The 24,273-nt window shown below is 33.5% G+C and overlaps 1 protein-coding gene, 1 long non-coding RNA gene and 1 other non-coding gene across 5 annotated transcripts; all 3 read left to right on the top strand.

Moving 5' to 3' along the window:
- Positions 1-256: 256 nt before the first annotated feature.
- On the top strand, positions 257-1,191 carry LOC114925894 (uncharacterized). Its single transcript, XR_011877629.1, has 2 exons — positions 257-542; positions 675-1,191. It is a non-coding gene; the product is annotated as an uncharacterized lncRNA (long non-coding RNA).
- A 2,518-nt stretch (positions 1,192-3,709) lies between these two features.
- On the top strand, positions 3,710-10,512 carry LOC112779880 (tropinone reductase homolog At5g06060). 3 transcript variants are annotated; one of them, XM_025824235.3, is made up of 5 exons: positions 3,710-4,056; positions 4,667-4,874; positions 6,504-6,720; positions 8,917-9,029; positions 10,256-10,512. In XM_025824235.3, the coding sequence occupies exons 1-5, from the start codon at positions 3,968-3,970 to the stop codon at positions 10,427-10,429; spliced, it is 801 nt and encodes a 266-aa protein (XP_025680020.1). In that variant the 5' UTR covers positions 3,710-3,967; the 3' UTR covers positions 10,430-10,512. The 3 variants fall into 3 exon arrangements, 2 of the variants coding, with proteins under 2 accessions (XP_025680020.1, XP_025680022.1); XR_011877080.1 differs by having other exon boundaries at positions 3,859-4,056; positions 6,490-6,720; XM_025824237.2 differs by having other exon boundaries at positions 3,860-4,049.
- A 13,163-nt stretch (positions 10,513-23,675) lies between these two features.
- LOC112781291 (small nucleolar RNA R71) lies at positions 23,676-23,783 on the top strand. Its single transcript, XR_003192076.1, has one exon. It is a non-coding gene; the product is annotated as a small nucleolar RNA R71 (small nucleolar RNA).
- The last annotated feature ends 490 nt before the right edge of the window (positions 23,784-24,273 follow it).

Genomic DNA, 24,273 nt, shown 5'->3' with positions numbered 1-24,273 from the left:
AAAAGATGCATCAGTAAACCTTACTCCTTTTGATTTTGCTCATGAGGTTAGTAGTGGTGACTGATTTTACTTTCTAGCTGTTAGTTGTCTCTCTTCCCCCACCCCAATCCATCCAGTTAGTTGTTCACCATTTCCATAGAGCAAAAATGATGACACTAATAAGTAATATCAGAACCAGAGTCTTTATCAACCAAAACAAGATAGAAGAACGTGCAGGGCTAGGATATGATCTTATCATGTGCTTCATTTTCTGTCTCTCATAGTTAAATCTTCTTCTAGAAGGGTCACCAAGTTATTTCATGCATCAATGGCCGGTTGTCATGTGAGTCTTGTGATTTTTAGAACTATGGATATCATGAAGCTTCAAAGATTGCCTCCACCTAAGAATCTTTCAAGGATGAACACCTCGAGATTTGGTGACAGACCGCTCTGGTTTAAACCCTTCACTGTTGTCAAAGTTGGAGAACAGAGCTTTGGGTCAGGCTTGGTTATGGATGACACACTTGCTAAGAAGAAAAGAGAGCTTTACCAGGCAGTGGAAGGTATCCCATTTCAACAATATTCAATCTACTTTTTCTTTTTCTTTTTCATTATATGCTTTTGGTATTGTTTAACAAAGCAGAAGGTGTATCTGATATGTTTGAAATCAATTGCAATAAAAAATATGTTTCAAGGAATCAACAGGGGAATTTTTGGACTCCCATCTGCCAAGAAATTTGAAATTGAGAGTTTGGACTTGAGGGCCTTGAATGCCATATGGGTTTCACCTCTCTCTGGCAAACAAGTCCCAAAGCTGAACCCTTTCTCTCTTCTCACTTCTTCAGCTACAGAAATGGTAGAAGACGTGTGTTTCTTTCACAAAGTACAATCTTCACTAATTCCACCTTCTATTTTTACTATCACTAACAATGTGCTGCTTTTTTTCTTTGCTATTTGGCCTATGTTTTCTGTTGTTATGTTATGTTCTATTTAACTTCGAATCTTTATGCTTAAATTTGGGTGCTTTTTCGACTCGATGAACTTGGGGAAGAGATAGTGAAAGGGGGTTCCTTTTTCAGTTCGGGGAAGAATTAAGTCATACTTTTATTGGATTAAAGTTGAATCCTTTGCGTGTTTATATCTGAATATTATGGCCTTCCTAATTCTTCATTATGTATGTTTATATAGGAAGTTTGTCTATATTCTGCTGAAGCCTTCCTAGTTCTTCGTACTCTTATTGGATTAAAGTTGAATCCTTTGCGTGTTTATATCTGAATATTGTGGCCTTCTTAGTTCTTCATTATATCCTTTGCGAATGTCATTATAAATATTTTTTTTGATAATATTGAGGATGATAATTAAGATTAAGGTGATTATTATTGTAGTTTATTGGCTAAGATAGAGTAGTTTTGAGAATGGATACATGTATGCATGGTTGACTTTATTAGAAGATACTTATGTAAGATATAATATTTTAGTTTTTCGTAGAGTATTAGTAGTAAATTCTAAGTGGTATCCTGCTTATTTTGATATGGCTATGCTTACTTTAGTGTGGGATGTATGAAAATTCAAAATTAACTTCATTCTAGTACTTTTGGATCATTATTATAAATATATTTTTAGTTACAGATAATTTTTATTATTTAAAGAAATTATTTAGTATAATTATATATTTATTTTTATTTTATAATATTTAACTCATTTAATTAAAAATACAGAATTATTATATATGTAATCATATTACTAAATATTATGTTGTATTAATAATTATTAGAATATATATATATATATATAGAAAATAAAAAAAAAACGAGGGACCTAAGGCTACATTTATAAATGGTAGTGATGGTATACAATGTGGCTACGCTTTACAGGTGATGCAGTAGCGTTGAAAAGCGTAGCCTATTCTGGTAAAAATAGAAGCTGAAAAGTGTAGCCTTTGGTCCTGGACAGCATCACTTGAAAAGCGCACCCTATTCCCAAATGCCAAAAGTGTAGCCCTTAATGCAGAAAAGTGTAGCCTTTGAGAATAGGCAACGGCCGAATATGAATCACCCCAAAAAGCGTAGCCGTAGCCCAGAAAGCGTAGCCTTAGCCTAAGGCATCATTTTTTTTTACTCTTGAATACACTTTTCAAGTGTACCTGAATGGGTGTTTTTCTTGTAGTGAATTAAACTCAATTAGTTAAAGTTCCAAATTCACTTTTTTATTTCTCTATCATTTTGATTATTATTTAACCTAATCAAATTTTATTCTTGTGTCCTCACTCCTTTATTTCCTTAAACCCTCTTCTTATTTTTATATTTTCAACTTTTTTTTCTATTTCTTGTCTAGTGGTTATCTTCTCTTCATCAAAAAATAAATTTTTTATTTTTTATTTTTTTTAAATAACTCTCTATGACTCTATGTATCTTCTAATTTCATTGTTTCTCTTTTTGATATTTTCAATTACAAATTTTAATTCAAACAATTATAGTTTAGGTATTAATCTAATATTTTATTTTCTTCGTGAGTTTATATATTTTATTTTATTCTCGGTTTATTCATTTTTATTACTTATTTTTTATCTTTTGTTCTATTATATGTACCTATGTTGGGTATAAAATTTTAAAATGAATTGATTAATTTACTAATTTAGAATATATTTTTTATTTTTAAAAATAGTAATAGAAAAATATTTTAATTACAATACATAATTAAACAAATGCATAAAATCTTTCATCTAACATTATATCAAAATTAACTTAAAAAATATATAACAAATTTAATTATTTTAAAAAGAAAGAAAGAAAAAATTATGAATTATGTTTCTGTTATTTTATATAAACATATTTTTCATAAACAGATTTAATTTTTTTAGTATTTATATATAATTCTAGTTTCAAATTATAAATACTAACTAGTGTATCATTAGGTACTAATGTGCCAATTAATTCAGTTTTTATTATTAAATGTGTATAAAAAATTAGTTAGGATAATAAGCTAAGGTATCTATAATTTAATTAAAATATTTTAAGTTCAAGTTTTAGAAATAAAAAAATATTTTTTTATAAATTATATATAATGAATAGTATTTTAAGAATGAAAGTGTTCACTAACTCTTTTTAATTTTTATATCTCCATACAATTAATAATATTTAACAAAATTTATTTTAGTATATATATATATATTTTTCTCCCACTCTTAAAATTTTCTGGGTCCATCACTGGTCAGGCGTGTGAACGTGGCCGCAGGGCGTGCACTTTGAGAAGTTCTTGGCGCTATTTTTCCGTGTCCAAAAAATGATGGTAGTGTGCAGCTCAAACTAAACATTCACTCTAGGTATATGCATATTGTTTTGAAACTCTAGACATTAGCTTTCTAATACAATTGAAACTGCCTCATTTGAACATCTATAACTCAAGTTATGACCACTTAAGTGTGAAGAGGTGCATACAATTTGGAGATTTAGGTGTCTTTAAGACATGATTTTGATTCTTTAGATCACGTTTTTGCTGTATTTGTGTTTTTTTTCTTGGAAAAATTTTTTATTCTTGTTTATTTTTTAGCCAAAAATTCTTGAAAACACATAAATGCTATCTCAACTCCAAATATTTAATTATTTATAAAATTCTATCAAAAAATATAAAAAATTTTATTAAAACCTCAAAAAAAAAAATAAATAAAAATACTTTAAAAATAACTTAAAATGACATGTCATAACTAAGACATGTTAGTGAAAAACAAATCATTATCTAACGTTTTCTTCAACAGAACACATGTACGTGTTCTGAGCTTGATCATTTATGATTGAAACAAACATGAACCACAAGATTCAGACGAATAATCACCATCCGTTCTCTATAAATATATCTACTAGTAATATATATATATATATAAGACATAACTTCTTGTAGCTTGACAACAAATCCTAGATAATTATATTGTACATGTTTTGGGCAGTCCAAATTAAAGGGTTTCTCTGAGTCTTTGCTGTGAACAAGAAAAATGGGGGAAAGGAAGCTGAACTTCAAAGATAAACGATGGTCACTCCATGGAATGACAGCTCTAGTCACAGGAGGATCTCGAGGTATTGGGTGAGTTTTCTAATTACGTTAATTTCATCTCATCTTTATAGAGGGGTGTTAGGAAGCCAATAGATTTTGTGATTTGTATCTATTAATTAGTTATTATTATTATTATTTTTAATAGTGTGAAATTACGTCTAATAGTATGAGATTACTCACTTTTTTTTTACTGATTAAGTACTAGCTAGATTTTAATAAAAATACTAGCCTTCTAAATTTTCTCCATATATATATATATATATATATAAAATTTTATGATAATATATATAATCAATTCTTTTATCTTATCAATATATATATATATATATATATATTAATTAATTTTATTTTTAGATGTATGTGATTGATAATATAATTTTATGATAATATAATCAATTTTTTTATCAATACCAAATATATATATATATATATATATATATATATATATATATATATATATATATATATATATATATATATATATATATATATTTATACAGTAATTAATTTATTTTAGATGTATGATTCATAATATATATATATAATTTTACTCTTATTTATTTATTTATTTATTTAGTTTTATTTGTTACTTTTTTAAAAAAAGACTTGCTTTTGTTTTACAATCCTCCATTTCTTTTAGGTATGCAATAGTGGAAGAGTTAGCAGAATTTGGGGCAGCAGTTCATGTATGTGCACGAAATGAAGCAGATATTGATAAGTGTGTGGAAGAGTGGAAAAACAAAGGATTAAATGTTACGGGATCTGTTTGTGATGTTTCATCCCGTGATCAACGTCAACATTTAATAGAAACTGTTGCTTCCATCTTTCATGGCAAACTCAACATTCTAGTAAGATATATCTCAAATTTGGACTAGCTTTAACAAGATTTTATGTTATTTTAGTTAGTTTTATAAACTTGGTTAAACAATAAATTGATTGATGTTGTATATTGATATACACGCTCTGGTTATGTAGGCCAAAATGACTTTTAATTAGTATTATACAAATGTTAAAAGTTAGCTAACAAATTATTTGTCATGTCATATTTAATATATTTTTTCTTCAGCAATGTAATGAGTTTTTGCTGCAGAATTAAATATTTTTACAATAAAATAATTATAAATACCAACAATTTATCACCTTTATATCAAGGTTAAAAAATAATATGCATTTCTGACATAGAAAAATAGTGGTTTAATTTTTTTTTTGGTACCAATAGTTTTATTAAATTTGTAATTAAGTTCATATACTTTTTTTTTTCAATTACATTATATTCTTTACATTCTTTTAATTTTATAATTAAGTTATTTCTAATATAAAAAATATTAGAATTAACTTAATATTTCTTTTCAGATTAAAGATATCACAATTAAGAACCTAATTAGATCTTTGACTATGTAGTAACGGATCCAGAAAATTTTGATAGTGGGGGCGAAATATATATAATATGATAATAATTTTTATAATAATAATATTACGTTTACATAAAAAAAATTAGCTATCAAATTATCTACTATAGATTGGTGTATAAATACATATATTATTTAACTTATTTTTAATGTGTATTTTGTATTTCAAAATTTGTATTTTAAGATTTATTCTGTATAAGTGATTATTTTATGTATACGTAGCATAATTGTTGTTATAATTATATTTTGTTATTGTAAAATATGATTAGGTCAAAATATCTAATTACATATTAAAATACTAAAATAGTAATTTAAATAATAACATATAATTTAAAATTTAATATTTTTATATTTCATATTTTGAAACCTTGACAATATAATTAAAATGTCTTTTCTTTTTGTATATGTCGTTGAACAATCATTTAAAACTCAACTTTTATACAATTAGCTCTTGATGATATTTATAGTTGAAAAAGTTCATTCAATTAGTGTAGTTATAAAAAACTAAAGCTAATTTCAAAAGAAAAAACACAAATGGATAGATAATATTCTTTCGAGTCGATTTTTAAGAAAGAACACTAATCTTATTTAAATTTAAAAATTGATCATTATAATGGACATCTAATATGAAGTACTCAAATTGACTATCAAGTGTCGAAAGTTGAATAAAAAATTATTGTGGGGTCAAATTTAATAATTTAGTGAGAACAAATAAATATTATTATTATTATATACTACTCAATAAAATTTCAAATTGTAATGGGGCAATTGCCCCCACACGGCCACACCCATAGGAGTAGATGTGTCCCTGACTATATGTGTCGTTTTGGAAGAAATATTCTGTTAATTTTAAAGTTTTTGATTTTAAAAGGACTTAATTACAAAATTAAAAGTAGTGTAGAAACTTATCAATTGAAAAGAAAAAAAAAATGTAGAGATCTAGTTGCAAGTTTTATGAAATTATAAAGACTAAGAGTCTAATTAAACCGCTCTTATTTTTCCTTTTCTTCCCCCACAAATTCATTGCATGCATACATTTTAATTGATTTGTTAGATTTTATTTTTCAGATAAATAATGCTGGAACAAACACGCCTAAACACGCCATAGATTATACTCCTGAAGATATGACAATTACAATGAGTACCAATTTTGAATCTGCTTACCATTTGTGTCAACTTTCATACCCACTTCTAAAAGCTTCTGGATATGGGAGCATAGTATTTGTGTCTTCCATTGCTGGTTTAAAAGCTTTGCCTTATTCTTCTATTTATGCATCAACAAAAGGTATGTTCTCTTTTCTCACAATTCTTTTAAGTCAAAGGAAAAATTAGAATTTTAGATTGCAATTACAGTGTGAAATACAACCCCAAATACTATTCGTACCATAGATCACTTGATACAATATCTTTACTTTGTTCATATAAAAATATGACATTTTTTTTATGAGTAATGCTAAGAACTACCTATAACAACCAATTTTGGCTAATACTATACCAAATTATTAAATAAGTCTAGTATGAAGCCAATTAAAAATACACTTTTGTTGAGTTTAAATTTCTAAATTTCTTCTAATTGAGTTTCGGATGTTCTTGTTTTTAATTAAGAATTTTGAATATTTTTTTTTTATGTTAAATGTTGGTCGTATAATGTTGGTTTCTAGTCTTTCTCTTTTTTATTCAATTAATTATTTAAAATTTGTATTTATTTTTTTTAAAAGAATTTACAATAAATAATTTGGGTTAATGCAAGACGTAGTAGTAATCTTTTGACTACACGAACTACAAAGAGATAATAGTAATAGTCTAATTTTAGTTAAGAGTAGGTTGTTACAACTGGTTTAACTGCTTCTGTTATAACTAGTGGTGGAGCTTAGTTCAGACAAGGGGTGGCCATGGCCCCCCAAACTTTTTATAAAAAATTTAGTAGTACTTTTTCAAAAGATAAAAAATAGTTCAACTGACTTAAATAATTTATTATGACTTAAAGTATCTAATAAGTTCAATAAACAACACTTTCTCTATCTTTAGGTTCAAATATAAAAAATTAGATAGCTTTTATTTATTTAATTTAATATTATTTTATATTTTACTATTTATTTAATTTAATTTTTTATATGATAAAAAATAATAAAATATTCAATAAGTATTAATATTATTGTATTTGTATAAATTAATAAAAAAATTCAATAAATATTATAAATTTTAATATTTGTCCTTCTAACTTCTTCTTTATATATTTTACAGGATATATATTCAAATTTTTATATAAAATAAGAATGAAAAATCAAAGAATTGATACATTTTTTAAGAATAAGGCTAATATTTAAGAAAGAGAACATATAACTTTTACAATATCAACACATGTAGATAGTTCTTCTACTTTAATGAATCATGAAGAAAGTGAGATATAACCTTCAAAAGTTCAAAAAGTTATATCTGATGACTTTAACTTTAACTTTTTGGAACGAGATCTTGAAAAAGGGCTTTAAATTTGGCAGTATCACCCAAACCAGAGAGATGAGACTAGAGGAGTTTATCTTAAATGAGGTCCATATAAAAAAATATTTTGACAATTATTTTCTATTTGGCCCCCCCAAAATTTTGTTTCAAGTTCCGCCACTGGTTATAACAGTTTCAGTTAGCTTTTGTTAAAACTAATGTCATATATATACACCTTGTATCAATGAGAGTAAAACATTTACCTGTCTTTTGGGTTAATAGTCAAATTAGTCATTAAAAGATAAGACATTTTCTAAATTTGTCCCTAAAAAATTTTTTTAATCAAATTAGTTCTTTAAAGATTACGAATTAATCAATATGTCCTTCAGTTACTCCACTAACAATTTTCGTCAATAATTAATTATGTGAAATATTAACTGATAGCATACATGACACATAACATGTTTAATTAGACGTTGACTAAATATCTTTACGAAAATATATCAATTTAGTTATTAGGTCATATTAGGAATAAGATTTTTGTAATTGAGAAAAATGACTAAATTAATAATTTTCATAAATATATTTAGTCAATATCCAATTAGACATATCAGGTATTATATATGTTATCAATTAACGTTTTACAACATCAATTTTTGAAGAAAATTGTTAATGGAGTGATTATATTGGAAGACAAATATGATTAATTCGCAATCTTTAAAGGACCAATTTGATTGAAAAAATCTTTCAGGGATAAATTTAAAGCATATCTTATCTTTTAAAAACTAATTTGACTATTAAACCTTTACCTTTTCTAATCACAATTCTTCTATTGTCTTCTCTCTCTCACTGTTTTACTTCTCATACAAACCACATAAGAGTACTCACACCTTGTATATTGAAATTCGACACAACCACAATATTGCAATCACATCATACAATGTGTTCTGCAGTTTAAAATGACATTGGTCAAAATTTAAGGTGAAAAATTTTGAGTAATTTATAGCCATTTTTAACATATTTGAATATATGATGTTAACAGGAGCCATGAATCAGCTAAGCAAGAACTTAGCATTGGAATGGGCAAAGGATAATATTCGTGTAAATGCTGTAGCACCAGGATTTGTTCTGACCCAACTATTGAAAGATATCATGGTATGTAACTCTTGCTTTAAATATTAAAAAAAAAAAAAGAGAAAAGAAAAAATGTATTATTTTTCATGAGATTGATTCACAATACTTCCTTTTTCTTATAATACCTTCAAGTAGAAGTAGTACCTTATAATGACTCCTTGAAATGCATTGTGTCCATATATATATATATAATTTGGAGAGTAAATAGTAGAATTCGTCTTTCAAAGATTATTCATTTTTTAAATTGGTTCTAAAAGATTTATTTTAATTAAATTTGTCCTTAAAAAATTTTAAGTTGGTCATATTAGTCCTTTCGTCACTTCTCAAAAATTTGTTGATATGATACATTAAGTGACACCACAACACACACTTGACAGTTTTAACTAGGTGCCAACATGATAAGTTTATCAAATTAGATAAAATAGACACTAAATTGAGGAATTTTAATGCCTTAAAGTCTCGCTCAATTTAAGATTGATTTGATCTAATTGCATAAACCTATCATGTTAACAGCTAATTAGAACTGTTAAGAGTATATTATAGTCAGTATGAATTTGGATCCTCTAAATTTTGAATTTTCACTTTAGAGAATAAAGTGTGATCCCTCACTTTGAATGGTTTCTTTCTATCATATTTTCTTTTGGTTCCATCTATGAAATAAAAGGTGAAAGATCACATTTTACCCTCTAAAGTGAAATTCAAAATTTAGAGGATCCAAATTCAATCAGTATGATGTCACTTAACGTGCCATATCAGCAAATTTTGACGTCGTTAGCAACAAAAGTGACGAAAGGACTAATATGACTAATTTATAATTTTTTAGGAACAAATTTGATTAAAAAAATTTTTAAAAACCAATTAAGAAACAAATGATCTTTTAAGAACGAATTTAACCATTTACTCAAAATTTGGGATTTAAGGCTCTTATCATAGTCGAACGAGACTAAGTTAATTCTATATATATTCCAGACAATTGTTGGACCTTCCTATTTAATTGTTGTTAGGCCGTATCAGTTAATGTCAAACTAACATATGAGAGATTATTTCACAAACTAACACAAATCACAAATCAAAATTGGGAAGTCTGGATTGATTAAATTAAAATTTCCAAGAAAATATTTTAGATTTTATTCAACAAGTTTTGACCAAATAAAAGGTCAATAGAACTATTTTTCAGTATATACTGCATAGCGTACTTTAACTCATGCATAAGTGATAAATGTGAATTATACCTACTTTTGTTGTAGAGAGGTGTTGATGGTGACTGTGAGAAGGTTGTAAGTGCTATGACATCTCAAACTCCACTGCGACGTGTTGGAGAACCAAAAGAAATATCATCGCTGGTTGCTTTTCTTTGTCTTCCGGCAGCTTCGTTTATCACTGGACAAACTATAGCTGCAGATGGAGGCTTCACAATTTAAGCTGTATTGTCATGACTCAAAATTTTAAAGTTTAAAGTATGTAAAAACTTTCAATTATTTTCGATAATATTGTGTTTCAGTTATTTTATTTATTTAATTTTAAATATGTATATATTTTATAATTGAGATTAATAGCTAAAATTATTAAAATATTAATATTTCTGATATACTTAAAATACTTCTTAAATAATAAAAAAAAAAATAATGTTATTAGTATCGCTACATATCTAAATCTTTTTATCAATGGAGTACTATCAATGCAAGTTGGCTCAAAAGAAGTAATCTCATCAATAAGTGCATGTAAACACACTCCAACTCACCCATTAATGTGAACGTTTTGCATAAAGTGCTTTGTATTATGAATACATACTAAAAAAGGTTGTTTCGTCTCTCACTCTCAATTCATTATTGAAATTTCAAAATCACTTACAAATCTCTCAAACTCTCACAATCGCTATTTTTTTATTGTATACTCTCTCTCGTAAACCAAAGAGGATACCAAACATACCAAAATGCAAAAGAAAGAAGCATCAAAGCAAGTAAATCATGAACTCTTATTTTTTTTATTTCTCTTTATAGCAAATTAGTACTTTCATCTCGCATTTTTTTTTTTCGCGAAATAATATTTTTTGTGAATTTAGTAGAACCTGTTTGTAGCAAATTAGGAACAATATTTTTTGTGTGATCGAAAGGCACAAAAGAATTAGTAACACTAGCACACAAAAACACATTTAAATGTATTTTTCGGCTGAGTGAGTCAAGATTTTGGACCTATAATCTTTTGATAATTTTTGTATCATTCACAAAAATTTCTGCCATTTCCAGCTAAATGAGGTGCTTTTATTGTTGTTGAACTGATCGTGTGGTATTAAACCCATATATAAGATATCTACCCTTTTTTTGTGTCATTTACTATCCTAATTTTTTGGATCCAAAATGCATTTTCATGTATTTTATTGGTTGTGAGTAAAGTGTAACACCCTACCACACAGAGTCTTATGCTTAAGTCATAAAATAGAGGTGGCGAGGTATTACGACCTCTAAAAGTAAAATTTAGTATATATAGTAGTGTGAAAAAAATGTTTATAACTAGGAGCCTTTGAAGAAAAAAGAGTAAATCAAAACCGTTTGAATCGAAAAGTGCAACACTCCGATCAATAACGTGAACGAAACAAGTAAGGGATAAGCTAACACGAAGAGATATATAAGAGAGTGTCAAAATACATATATCAAGTCTCAGAACTCGGTTTGTGAAGTTAACCGGTCCGAGCATATAAGTATACATACATATATAAAGGATCTACCCAAAATAAAACCCAAAACACAAAATACAAAATTTGTTTCTCCAAAATAACCTCTAAGAGGAGTTAATACAATATATATATATATATATATATATATATATATATATATATATATACAGTGGAGAATATAAGTATCTAAACAAGTATATAAGGTCAAAATAAAATCCCGAGAGCTAAGGATCTTCGCTAAAATGGAAGTCTTCAGCATGCCTTAGCGAGGAGCCTCACGTCCTGCATCTGAAAACCACAAAATCTACATGGGTGAGAACTGGAGGTTCTCAGCATGGTAACAGTGCCCAAATATCTAACATGTAATGTCTTAGGAAAGCCGAAGGCAATCCTAGAACTCCCAGTTTATAATCAAAGCATATAAATATACTAAACCATAAGGAATGAAAATAGGCAACTACTTAAGGATCTTCAGTCCAACTAGATATCCCCTTTCCAAATCCTTCGAACCTCCCAACCGCCTCCAGTACTTTGATATGCAAACACAATTATATCAAACAAAGAAATGCACAAGTAGGAAGCAGATATAACAGTTAGGCAAATATCAAGTAATGATGCAATCAATTAGGCATTCCAAACAAATCACATATAATGCATATGATGCATGCCTGTCCTAGTGGCTGATGAGTCTCATCTGTCGGTTGTAAAGCCAACCCGACAAGTCCTAGTAGCTAACCATTGGACTGTCCATCTGTCGTGCATCCCCAACTCGAGTTATCTCACATTATAAATCATCATTCACATCCAACACCCTCAATGGTATATATTCACGGGGCCGAAACTCATCCAAAACTTTTACAGTGTCCGGCCACACTTACGACATACGGTCAGCAGAGTATCGAGTCCCCACCTGGAGCACGTGGTGGCTAGCCACTGCTTTCACCCAGGGAAACTCGTATCTCAGATAGGTGGAGTGCAACAATTATAATATAAAAAATTCAGCATATATGCATTCAATCTCAGCCATACATTAACATTCATCTCAGCCATCCGGCTTAAAATCATAATTCATAATCAGTCATAAATCATCATCACACACAGCCATTCGGCTCATGTCATACTCAACACTCCAACATCCTCAACAACTCATATCATCATTATTGATCATAACTCATCATAATATCCCTTTTCTTCATCCACAAGTTACCTCCTTCCCTAGCTTTCTCCCAATCACTAATTATTTTACATTGATTTAAGATTTAAAGGATGAAATTAGGGGTTTATAAGCGTGAAACAACATCTCGGAAGGTTACAAGCTTGTTGGGAATGTGAAAGACATGAAAACAAAAGCTTTAGAAAAAAACAGGGTTGCGTGCGTACGCACAGAGGTGTGTGCGCACGCCTAGAAGTGTTTTCAGAAAGTGTGCGTACGCACAGAAAGTGAAATTTCCATTGTTGAGTGCGCGCACAAGGTGTGCTAGCGCCATCAACCGAATGTCATTCCTAACGTGTGCATGTGCACAAGGATGTGCATATGCACAACTTGCAAACCTTCGTTGGTTGTGTGTGCGCACAGGGCGTGCTAGCGCTCCTATCAGTAGCCCTGTTTCCGTGTATGCGTGCGCACAGGTTTAAAATTTCACGGGGTGTGTAATGCGTGAGCATCTTTCCTATCTTTTCCTAGTGAATTTGCATCTAATTTCTTGAGTTTAATTAAGAATTAATTATATTTTAGCCACTATGGATGCTATTTTGAGTTTTGTGCAATTTTATTTAATTTAGGTAGCATTCGGATGGATTTGATGAAGTTTCTGCAGAGAAAAAGAAGAAACCAAGGAGATGACCAGCGAATACCGACGCGGACGCATGGCTCACGCGCCCGCGCGGAATAGAGGAAATCGCAATGACGCGATCGCGTACCTGACGCGAACGCGTGGACTGGAATCTGCACAAATGACGCGAACGCGTGGACGATGCGAACACGTCACATGAGCAATCTGCAGAATTGACAGAAAATGCTGGGGGCGATTTCTGGGATGTTTGACCCAGTTTCTAGCCCAGAAAATACATATTAGAAGCTGCAGAATGGACAAATCAAGTGGTCCCCACCCATCAGTTAAAGACTTGTTAATTAATTCGAATTTAAATTCAAATCTTATATTAGGAAAAGATATTATTATTTTAATTTTAATTTTAAAAATTTGATTTTTAAATTATTAGGATTAGTTATAAAAGGGACCCCAACAGGGTGGTTCCAGAACAACATTCCACAACATTATTCCATACAAATTTACATTCCATATTCCATGAGCAACTAATCCTCCATTGTTAAGGTTATTAGGAGCTCTATCTATTGTATGGATTGATATTACTATTTTTCTATTTTAATTCATGTTTTGATTTATATTTCAATAATTGTTTTCGTTCTTTATTTTATGAATTTGGGTGGAACGGAAGTATGACCCATGTTCTATTTGAGTTCTTGTAAAACTTGGAAAAGCTCTTTACTTGAACAATAGCTTGAAAACATATTATCCTAAATTTCTAATTGTTCGTATTTAACAGGATACGTGACATATAATCCCTTTATTTTTGGACAATTAGGATTCTTGTGGCATATAAACTGGAATTTGATCATCACCCTCTAATTGGAATTAATTGACCAAGGAATTGGCAGTTGATGAATTTTAGAGGAGACTAGGAAGGTCTAAGGAATTAGGGTCTAGTCACAAATAGTTTGCCATGAATTAAATCTTGCATGATTAAAATAGTTAATAAGAAAAGTCAATGCAGAAAATAGATAACTCTGAAACCTTAACTGCCTTCTCAATATTTTATTTTCAATTTATTTACGTGCCTGCCTTTGATATTCTAAGTTACTGTTTGTCTGTTTGTCTAACTAATCCTATCAAACGCTATTGTTGCTTAATCCATCAATCCTCGTGGGATCGACCCTTACTCACGTAAGGTATTACTTGGTACGACCCGGTGCACTTGCCGATTAGTAAGTGTGGTTGTAAATACCACATCAAGTTTTTGGCGTTGTTGCCGGAGATTGATTGTGATTAACAACTACTCGTTGTTTGATTGCTTAGATTAGATAATTTTTTTATATTTTTTCTATTATTATTAATTTTTATTTTTTTTTATTTTGCATTTTTTTCTTACGATTATTTTTTCTTTTTTCTTTTCTTTACGTTAATTTTTTTCCCTTTCGTTTACGTTATTTTTTTCTCTTTTCCTTTTCGTTTACATCCCCCTCTCTCCTTTATACCGTACCTTTTTTTTACTTTTATTAAAAATAATAAAAAATTAAAAATTAAAAAAATTAAAAAATATATATATATTTAAATAAATAAAATAGCACTAAAATTTATTTTTTTAATTTCTGAATTTAAGTTTGGTGTTACCCAGTTAATTTTATTTTAATTTTTCTGTTTATTTTTTCTTTTCAATTTTCAATTTTTTTTTATTTTTTTATTTAGTATTTTTATTTTATTATTTTACACAGGTTACCTCACAAGGACTTCTCTGCACTTTGACGTAGAGAGTCCCATTTTTTCTTGTTTTCTGCTTGTGTATGCGTAGGAATAGAGACGAAGAACATCTCTTAGACTTTGATCTTGAACCTGAAAGAACTTTCAGACGACGTTTACAACAAGCAAGACTTTACAAGGCTGCAGAGTCCACTATAGCAAATAATAACGCTGTTAATGCCAATGTGGCAAATCCGGGGGATGAGCAACAAAGGAGAGTGCTTGGCTCTTACTCTGCCCCTACTGCGGATCTTTATGGAAAAAGCATTGTGGTGCCTCCTATAACTGCAAACAACTTTGAGTTGAAGCCACAATTGAACACCCTGGTGCAACAAAATTGCCAGTATCATGGTCTTCCTCACGAAGACCCAAATCAATTTATCTCTAATTTTCTACAGATATGTGATACTGTGAAGATAAATGGAGTGAACTCAGAGGTGTACAGACTCATGCTTTTCCCGTTTGCTCTGAGGGATAAAGCAAAGCTATGGCTAGATTCACAACCAAAGGAGAGTCTGAATACTTGGAAAAAGGTTGTTACAGAGTTTCTCACTAAATTTTTCCCACCAAAGAAGCTGACTAAGCTTAGGTTGGAGGTTCAGACCTTCAGGCAGAAGGAGGGTGAAACTCTTTATGAAGCTTGGGAGAGATACAAGCTGCTGACTAGGCAATGTCCTCCGAACATGTTCTCCAAGTGGACCCAACTAAATATTTTTTATGAAGGCTTGGGTGAGATGTCCAAGATGAGCCTAGACACTTCTGCAGGCGGTTCACTACACAAGAAGAAGACACCAGAGGAGACTATTGAGCTGATTGAATTGGTTGCAAGCAACCAATATTTATACACATCTAACAGGAATCCTGTGAACTCTGAGACCCCTCAGAAGAGAGGCGTGTTGGAGGTAGAAGCTGCGAATGCTCTTCTTGCTCAGAACAAGCTTATGTCTCAGCAAATAAATCTACTTACTCAACAGATGGGTGGCATGCAAGTCTCAGCTATCAACACCCAAAATCCACCACAGGAAGTCTCTTATGACGTGGCAGGTAACTTTATGCAAAATGATAATTATGATTATGCTCAACCTTCTGCTGAACAGGTGAATTACATGGGGAGTGGTCCTAGGAATCCCAACAATGATCCATATTCTAAGACATACAACCAGGGATGGAGAAATCACCCAAATTTTGGATGGAGGGACCAACCTCAGAGACCTCAGAACTTCAACAATAGTTCTCAGGGCGATTTCCAGCAGAGCAATGATTTAGAAGCAATATTGACAGGTTTTAGACAGGAAACTAGAGCATCCATCAAGAACCTGGAGATTCAAATGGGTCAATTAGCCACAAAAGTTAATGAAATTGATCAGAGGACCACTAATAGCCTTCCTGGTAACACAATTCCAAATCCAAGAAAGGAATGCAAGGCTATCACCGTAATAAGTGAACAAGTGGCAAGTACAGAAGCACAAGTTATGCAGGAAACCAGAGCCTTCATTAGAAACTTAGAGGTTCTAGTGGGCCAACTGAGCAAACAAATACTTGAGAGGTCTGCAAGTACATTTCAAGGTGATACAGTGGTGAATCCAGGAGAAGATTGCAAGGTTATTCAATTGAGAAGTAGTAAAGTAGCTGGCTCTGAGACCAAGGCCAATGAAGAGTTAGTAGAAAAAGAAGTTCCAGAGGAGAAGAAGGAAGAAGTAGAACACGCCCCTCCAAAGTGTGCGGACAACCTATTTTCAGACTCTCTTGACGCTCATCCTACTTTGCCAAAGGCTCCTGAGTACAAGCCTAAAATGCCATATCCTCAGAGACTTCAAAAGGAGACCAAGGACAAACAGTTTTCAAAGTTCTTGGAAGTCTTCAGAAAGTTGCAAATCAATATTCCTTTTGCTAAGATTTTGGAACAAATGCCTCTCTATGCCAAGTTCATGAAGGAGCTGTTGTCAAAGAAGAAGTCTTTAAAGGGAGATGAGACAGTGGTCCTGACTAAAGAATGCAGTACCATCATTCAGAATAACTTACCAAAGAAGATGCCAGATCCAGGGAGCTTTCAAATTCCATGCACCATTGGGAGCACAACCTTTGAGAAAACGTTATGTGATCTGGGAACAAGCATCAATCTAATGCCCTTGTCTGTGATGAAGAAGCTGCAGATCCAAGAGGCACAACCCACAAAGATAGCATTACAGATGGCGGACAAATCTATGAAGCCTGCATACGGATTAGTGGAGAATATCTTGGTCAAAGTGGGTAAGTTCTTCCTCCCAACAGATTTTGTAATTCTTGATACAGGGAAGGATGAGAATGCCTCTATAATTCTAGAAAGACTATTCCTAGCCACTGGAAGAGCTCTGATTGATGTAGAAGTGGGTGAATTAGTGCTTAGAGTGCATAATGAGCAACTGGTCTTTCATGTCTTCAAAGATGTACATTCAACAGGTGAAGAAGAGAGGTGCATGCAGGCTGAGCTTATTGATCCAAACCTTCAAGAACCCCCTGATGATGCACAGCAAAATTTGCAACTCAAACCTCCTGTGGTGACAACCAATAAAATTTCGCCTGACATCAAACCTAAGTTTGGTGTTGGAACTGCATCATCCACCAAGGAGGAAGTCCCCAAAAAGAAAAAAATACCCAGAGGATGGAGAAACAAAAAGATCCCCACTGAAGGTTTCTCCCCAGGAATGAAGGTGGTGTTGACTAGCAATCCAGCATGGGTTTATACAGTAATCAGAATCCTCTCTCTGGAGCATATTGAGCTACGTTATGGAGATACAGAAAAGAAGTTCAAAGTAAGGGGTGAAGAGCTGAGTGGTATGCGAAATTGCTACTCAGGTTGTGAATTGTTGTTCGAAATTGATTCCCTAGCAATGGCACCAAAAACGGATGCACAGGACCATGGTCTAAACATATCTTCACAACTTCGCATAACTAACCAGCAAGTGCACTGGGTCGTCCAAGTAATACCTTACGTGAGTAAGGGTCGAATCCCACAGAGATTGTCGGTATGAAGCAAGCTATGGTCACCTTGTAAATCTCAGTCAGGCGGATATAAAACAGTAATGGGTTTTCGAAAATAAATAATAGAATAGGGATAGAGGTACTTATGTAAATCATTGGTAGGAATTTCAGATAAGCGAATGGAGATGCTTTCGTTCCTCTAAACCTTTGCTTTCCTGCTATCTTCATCCAGTCAGTCTTACTCCTTTCCATGGCTGGCTTTATGTGATACATCACCACTGTCAATGGCTACTTTCGGTCATCTCTCGGGAAAATGATCCAATGCCCTATCACGGCACGGCTAATCGTCTGGAGGCATCACCCTTGTCAATGGCTTCATCTTATCCTCTCAGTGAAAATGATCAACGCACCCTGTCACGGCACGGCTATTCATCTGTCGGTTCTCGATCATGCTGGAATAGGATTTACTATCCTTTTGCGTCTGTCACTAACGCCCCGCAATCGCGAGTTTGGAGCTCGTCACAGTCATCCAATCATTGAATCCTACTCGGAATACCACAGACAAAGTTTAGACCTTCCGGATTCTCTTGAATGCCGCCATCATTCTAGCTTACACCACGAAGATTCTGGTTAGGAGATCTAAGAGATACTCATTCAGTCGAAGGTAGAACGGAAGTGGTTGTCAGGCACGCGTTCATAGGGAATGATGATGATTGTCACGTTCATCACATTCAGATTGAAGTACGAATGAATATCTTAGAAGCGAAACAAGATGAATTGAATAGAAAACAGTAGTACTTTGCATTAATCTTTGAGGAACAGCAGAGCTCCACACCTTAATCTATGGAGTGTAGAAACTCTACCATTAAAAATACATAAGTGAAAGTCCAGGCATGGTCGAATGGCCAGCCCCTCTGATCTAAGAACCAGGCGTCCAAAGATGTCAAATACAATAGTGAAATGTCCTATTTATAATAAACTAGCTTCTAGGGTTTACAAGAGTAAGTAATTGATGCATAAATCCACTTCCGGGGTCCACTTGGTGTGTGCTTGGGCTGAGCTTTGAGTGTTGCACGTGTAGAGGTCCTTCTTGGAATTGAACGCCAGCTTTTGTGCCAGTTTGGGCGTTCAACTCTGGTTTTGGATCCTTTTCTGGCGCTGGATGCCAGATTTGGGCAGAGAGCTGGCGTTGAACGCCAGTTTGCGTCATCTAAACTTGGCCAAAGTATAAACTATTATATATTTCTGGAAAGCCCTGGATGTCTACTTTCCAACGCAATTAGAAGCGCGCCATTTCGAGTTCTGTAGCTCTAGAAAATCTACTTTGAGTGCAGGGAGGTCAGAATCCAACAGCATCAGCAGTTCTTCTTAAACCTCTGAATCTGATTTCTGCTCAAGTCCCTCAATTTCAGCCAGAAAGTACCTGAAATCATAGAAAAACACACAAACTCATAGTAAAGTCCAGAAATGTGAATTTAACATAAAAAATAATGAAAACATCCCTAAAAGTAACTAGATCCTACTAAAAACATACTAAAAACAATGCCAAAAAGCGTATAAATTATCCGCTCATCACAACACCAAACTTAAATTGTTGCTTGTCCCCAAGCAACTGAAAATCAAATAGGATAAAAAGAAGAGAATATACTATAAATTCCAAACTATCAATGAAACATAGCTTCAATCATATGAGCGGGACTTGTAGCTTTTTGCCTCTTGAATAGTTTTGGCATCTCACTTTATCCATTGAGGTTCAGAATGATTGGCATCTATAGGAACTCAGAGTTCAGATAATGTTATTGATTCTCCTAGTTCAGTATGATGATTCTTGAACACAGCTTCTTTATGAGTCTTGGCCGTGGCCCTAAGCACTTTGTTTTCCGGTATTACCACCGGATACATAAATGCCACAGACACATAATTGGGTGAACCTTTTCAGATTGTGACTCAGCTTTGCTAAAGTCCCCAATTAGAGGTGTCCAGGGTTCTTAAGCACACTCTTTTTTTGCTTTGGACCTTGACTTTAACCGCTCAATCTCAAGTTTTCACTTGACACCTACACGCCACAAGCACATGGTTAGGGACAGCTTGGTTTAGCTGCTTAGACCAGGATTTTATTCCTTTAGGCCCTCCTATCCACTGATGCTCAAAGCCTTGGGATCCTTTTTATTACCCTTGCCTTTTGGTTTTAAGGGCTATTGGCTTTTTGCTCTTGCCTCTTGGTTTTAAGAGCTTTTGGCTTTTTCTGCTTGCTTTTTCTTTTTCTTTCTATTTTTTTTTTCGCCTATTTTTTTTTCTGCAAGCTTTGTTCTTTGCTGCTTTTTCTTGCTTCAAGAATCATTTTTATGATTTTTCAGATTATCAAATAACATGTCTCCTAGTCATCATTCTTTCAAGAGCCAACATATTTAACATTCTTAAACAACAACTTCAAAAGACATATGCACTGTTTAAGCATACATTCAGAAAACAAGAAGCATTGTCACCACATCAATATAATTAAACTAAGTTCAAGGATAAATTCGAAACTCATGTACTTCTTGTTCTTTTGAATTAAAATATTTTTCATTTAAGAGAGGTGATGGATTCATAGGACATTCATAACTTTTAAGACATAGTTACTAACTACTAATGGTCATGTAATGAAGACACAAACACAGATAAGCACATAACATAGAAAACAAAAAACAGAGAAAGTAAGAACAAGGAATGAATCCACCTTAGTGATGGTGGCGTTTCCTTCTTGAGGAACCAATGATGTCCTTGAGCTCTTCTATGTCTCTTCCTTGTCTTTGTTGCTCCTCCCTCATTGCTTTTTGATCTTCTCTTATTTCATGAAGGATGATGGAGTGCTCTTGATGTTCCACCCTTAGTTGTCCCATGTTGGAACTTAATTCTCCTAGGGAGGTGTTGATTTGCTCCCAATATTTATGTGGAGGGGAGTGCATCCCCTGAGGTATCTCAGGGATTTCTTGATTTGCAGCCACATGTTCTACCACTGAGCTATAGACCCTTGAGATGAATCTTTCCATCTCCCATGACTCGGAGGTGGAAGCCTTTGTCTTCCCTTCCCCTTTTTTAGAGGTTTAGGTGCCATCAATGGTAATGGAAAAACAAAAAAGCTTATGCTTTTACCACACCAAACTTAGAATGTTGCTCGCCCTCGAGCAAAAGAAGAAGGAATAGAAGAAGAAGAAGATATGGAGGAGATGGAGGGATGTGTGTATGGATGTGAGTGGTGGATGGAAAACAGAAGGGATGGTCATGAATGGAGAGATAGAGGGTGAGGTGGGTGGGGATCCTGTGAGATTCACAGATCCTGAGATGATCCTGTGGGTCCACAGATCCTGAGATGATCCTGTGGGGTCCACAGATCTTGAGGTGTCAAGGCATTTACATCCATGCACCAATTTAGGCATGCAAAATGCCCTTGCACACAACTCTGGGCGTTCAGCGCCAAGTTGGTGCCCATTTTGGGCGTTCAACGCCCATTTGTTGCCATTTCTGGCGTTGAACGCCAGAACCATGCTTGTTCTGGGCGTTCAGCGCCAGGATGTTGCCCATTTTGGGCGTTCAGTGCCAGAACCATGCTCTGTTCTGGCGTTGAACGCCAGGCAGATGCTTCCTCCAGGGTGTGATTTTTCTTCTGCTGTTTTTTATTCCGTTTTCAATTTTTATATTTATTTTGTGACTCCACATGATCATGAACCTATAAAGACATATAACTAAGAAAAATATAGTTAGATAAAAATTGGGTTTCCTCCCAACAAGCGCTTCTTTAATATCAGTAGCTTGACAGTGGGTTCTCATGGAGCCTCACAGATGTGCAGAGCTTTGTTGAGACTCTCCAACACCAAACTTAGAGTTTGGATATGGGAGTTCAAACTTAGAGTTTGGTTGTGGCCTCCCAACACCAAACTTAGAGTTTGACTGTGGGGGCTTTGTTTGACTCTGCTTTGAGAGAAGCTTTTTATGCTTCCTCTCCATGGATGTAGAGAGAGATCCTTGAGTTGTAAACACAAGGTTATCCTCATTTAATTGAAGGATCAATTCTCCTCTGTCCACATCAATCACAGCTCTTGCTGTGGCCAGGAAAGGTCTTCCTAGGATGATGGATTCATCCTCTTCCTTTCCAGTATCCAAGACTACGAAATCAGCAGGGATGTAAAGACCTTCAACCTTTACTAACACGTCCTCTACTTGTCCATAAGCCTGTTTTCTTGAATTGTCTGTCATCTCTAATGAGATTTTAGCAGCTTGCACCCCATAGATTCCCAGTTTCTCTATTACAGAGAGGGGCATGAGGTTTATTCCTGAACCAAGGTCACACAGAGCCTTAAAGATCATGGTGCCTATGGTACAAGGTATTATGAACTTTCCAGGATCCTGTTTCTTCTGAGGCAATGTCAGTTGATCCAGATCACTTAATTTATTGGTGAACAAGGGAGGTTCATCTTCCCAAGTCTCAATACCAAATAATTTGGCATTCAGCTTCATGATTGCACCAAGAAACTTGGCAGTTTGCTCTTCAGTAACATCCTCATTCTCTTCAGAAGAGGAATACTCATCAGAGCTCATGAAGGGCATAAGGAGGTTCAATGGAATCTCTATGGTCTCTAGATGAGCCTCAGAGTCCTTTGGTTCCTCAGAGGGAAGCTCCTTATTGATCACTGGACATCCCAGGAGGTCTTCCTCCTTGGGATTCACGTCCTCCTCTCCTTCTTTGGGTTCGGCCATGGTGCTTATGTCAATGGCCTTGCACTATCCTTTTGGATTCTCTTCTGTATTGCTTGGGAGAGTACTAGGAGGGATTTCAGTGATCCTTTTACTCAGCTGGCCCACTTGTGCTTCCAGATTTCTAATGGAAGACCTTGTTTCATTCATGAAACTTGCAGTGGCCTTGGATAGATCAGAGACTAAGTTTGCTAAATTAAAAGTATTTTGTTCAGAGTTCTCTGTCTGTTGCTGAGTGGATGATGGAAAAGGCTTGCTATTGCTAAACCTATTTCTTCCACCATTATTAAAGCCTTGTTGAGGCTTTTGATCCTTCCATGAGAAGTTTGGATGATTTCTCCATGATGGATTATAGGTGTTTCCATAAGGTTCACCCATGTAATTTACCTCTGCTATTGCAGGGTTCTCAGGATCATAAGCTTCTTCTTCGGGAGAAGCCTCTTGAGTACTGTTGGATGCAGCTTGCATTCCATTCAGACTCTGGGAAATCATATTGACTTGCTGAGTCAATATTTTGTTCTGAGCCAATATGGCATTCAGAGTATCAACTTCAAGAACTCCCTTCTTCATAGGCGTCCCATTACTCACAGGATTCCTCTCAGAAGTGTACATGAACTGGTTATTAGCAACCATGTCAATGAGTTCTTGAGCTTCTGCAGGCATTTTCTTTAGGTGAATGGATCCACCTGCAGAAGTATCCAATGAAATCTTTGATAACTCAGATAAACCATCATAGAATATATCCAGGATGGTCCATTCTGAAAGCATGTCAGAAGGACACTTTTTGGTCAGCTGTTTGTATCTTTCCCAAGCTTCATAGAGGGATTCACCATCTTTTTGTTTGAAGGTTTGAACATCCACTCTAAGCTTGCTCAGCTTTTGAGGAGGAAAGAACTTGGCTAAGAAAGCCGTGACCAGCTTATCCCAAGAGTTCAGGCTGTCTTTAGGTTGAGAGTTCAACCATATTCTAGCTCTGTCTCTTACAGCAAAAGGGAAAAGCATGAGCCTGTAGACTTCAGGATCTACTCCATTAGTCTTAACAGTATCACATATCTGCAAGAATTCAGTTAAGAACTGAAAAGGATCTTCAGATGGAAGTCCATAAAACTTGCAGTTCTGCTGCATCAGAGAAACTAATTGAGGTTTCAGCTCAAAGTTGTTTGCTCCAATTGCAGGAATGGAGATGCTTCTTCCATGTAAATTGGAATTAGGTGCAGTAAAGTCACCAAGCATCCTCCTTGCATTATTATTATTTTCGGCTACCATTTCCTCTTCCTGTTTGAAAATTTCTGAAAGGTTATCTTTGGATTGTTGTAATTTAGCTTCTCTTAATTTCCTCTTCAAAGTCCTTTCAGGTTCT

The sequence above is a fragment of the Arachis hypogaea genome, chromosome 19 (genome assembly GCF_003086295.3).
Source record: "Arachis hypogaea cultivar Tifrunner chromosome 19, arahy.Tifrunner.gnm2.J5K5, whole genome shotgun sequence".
In the NCBI taxonomy this organism is placed as follows: Eukaryota; Viridiplantae; Streptophyta; class Magnoliopsida; order Fabales; family Fabaceae; genus Arachis; species Arachis hypogaea.
This window is presented reverse-complemented; position numbering and strand designations above follow the sequence as displayed.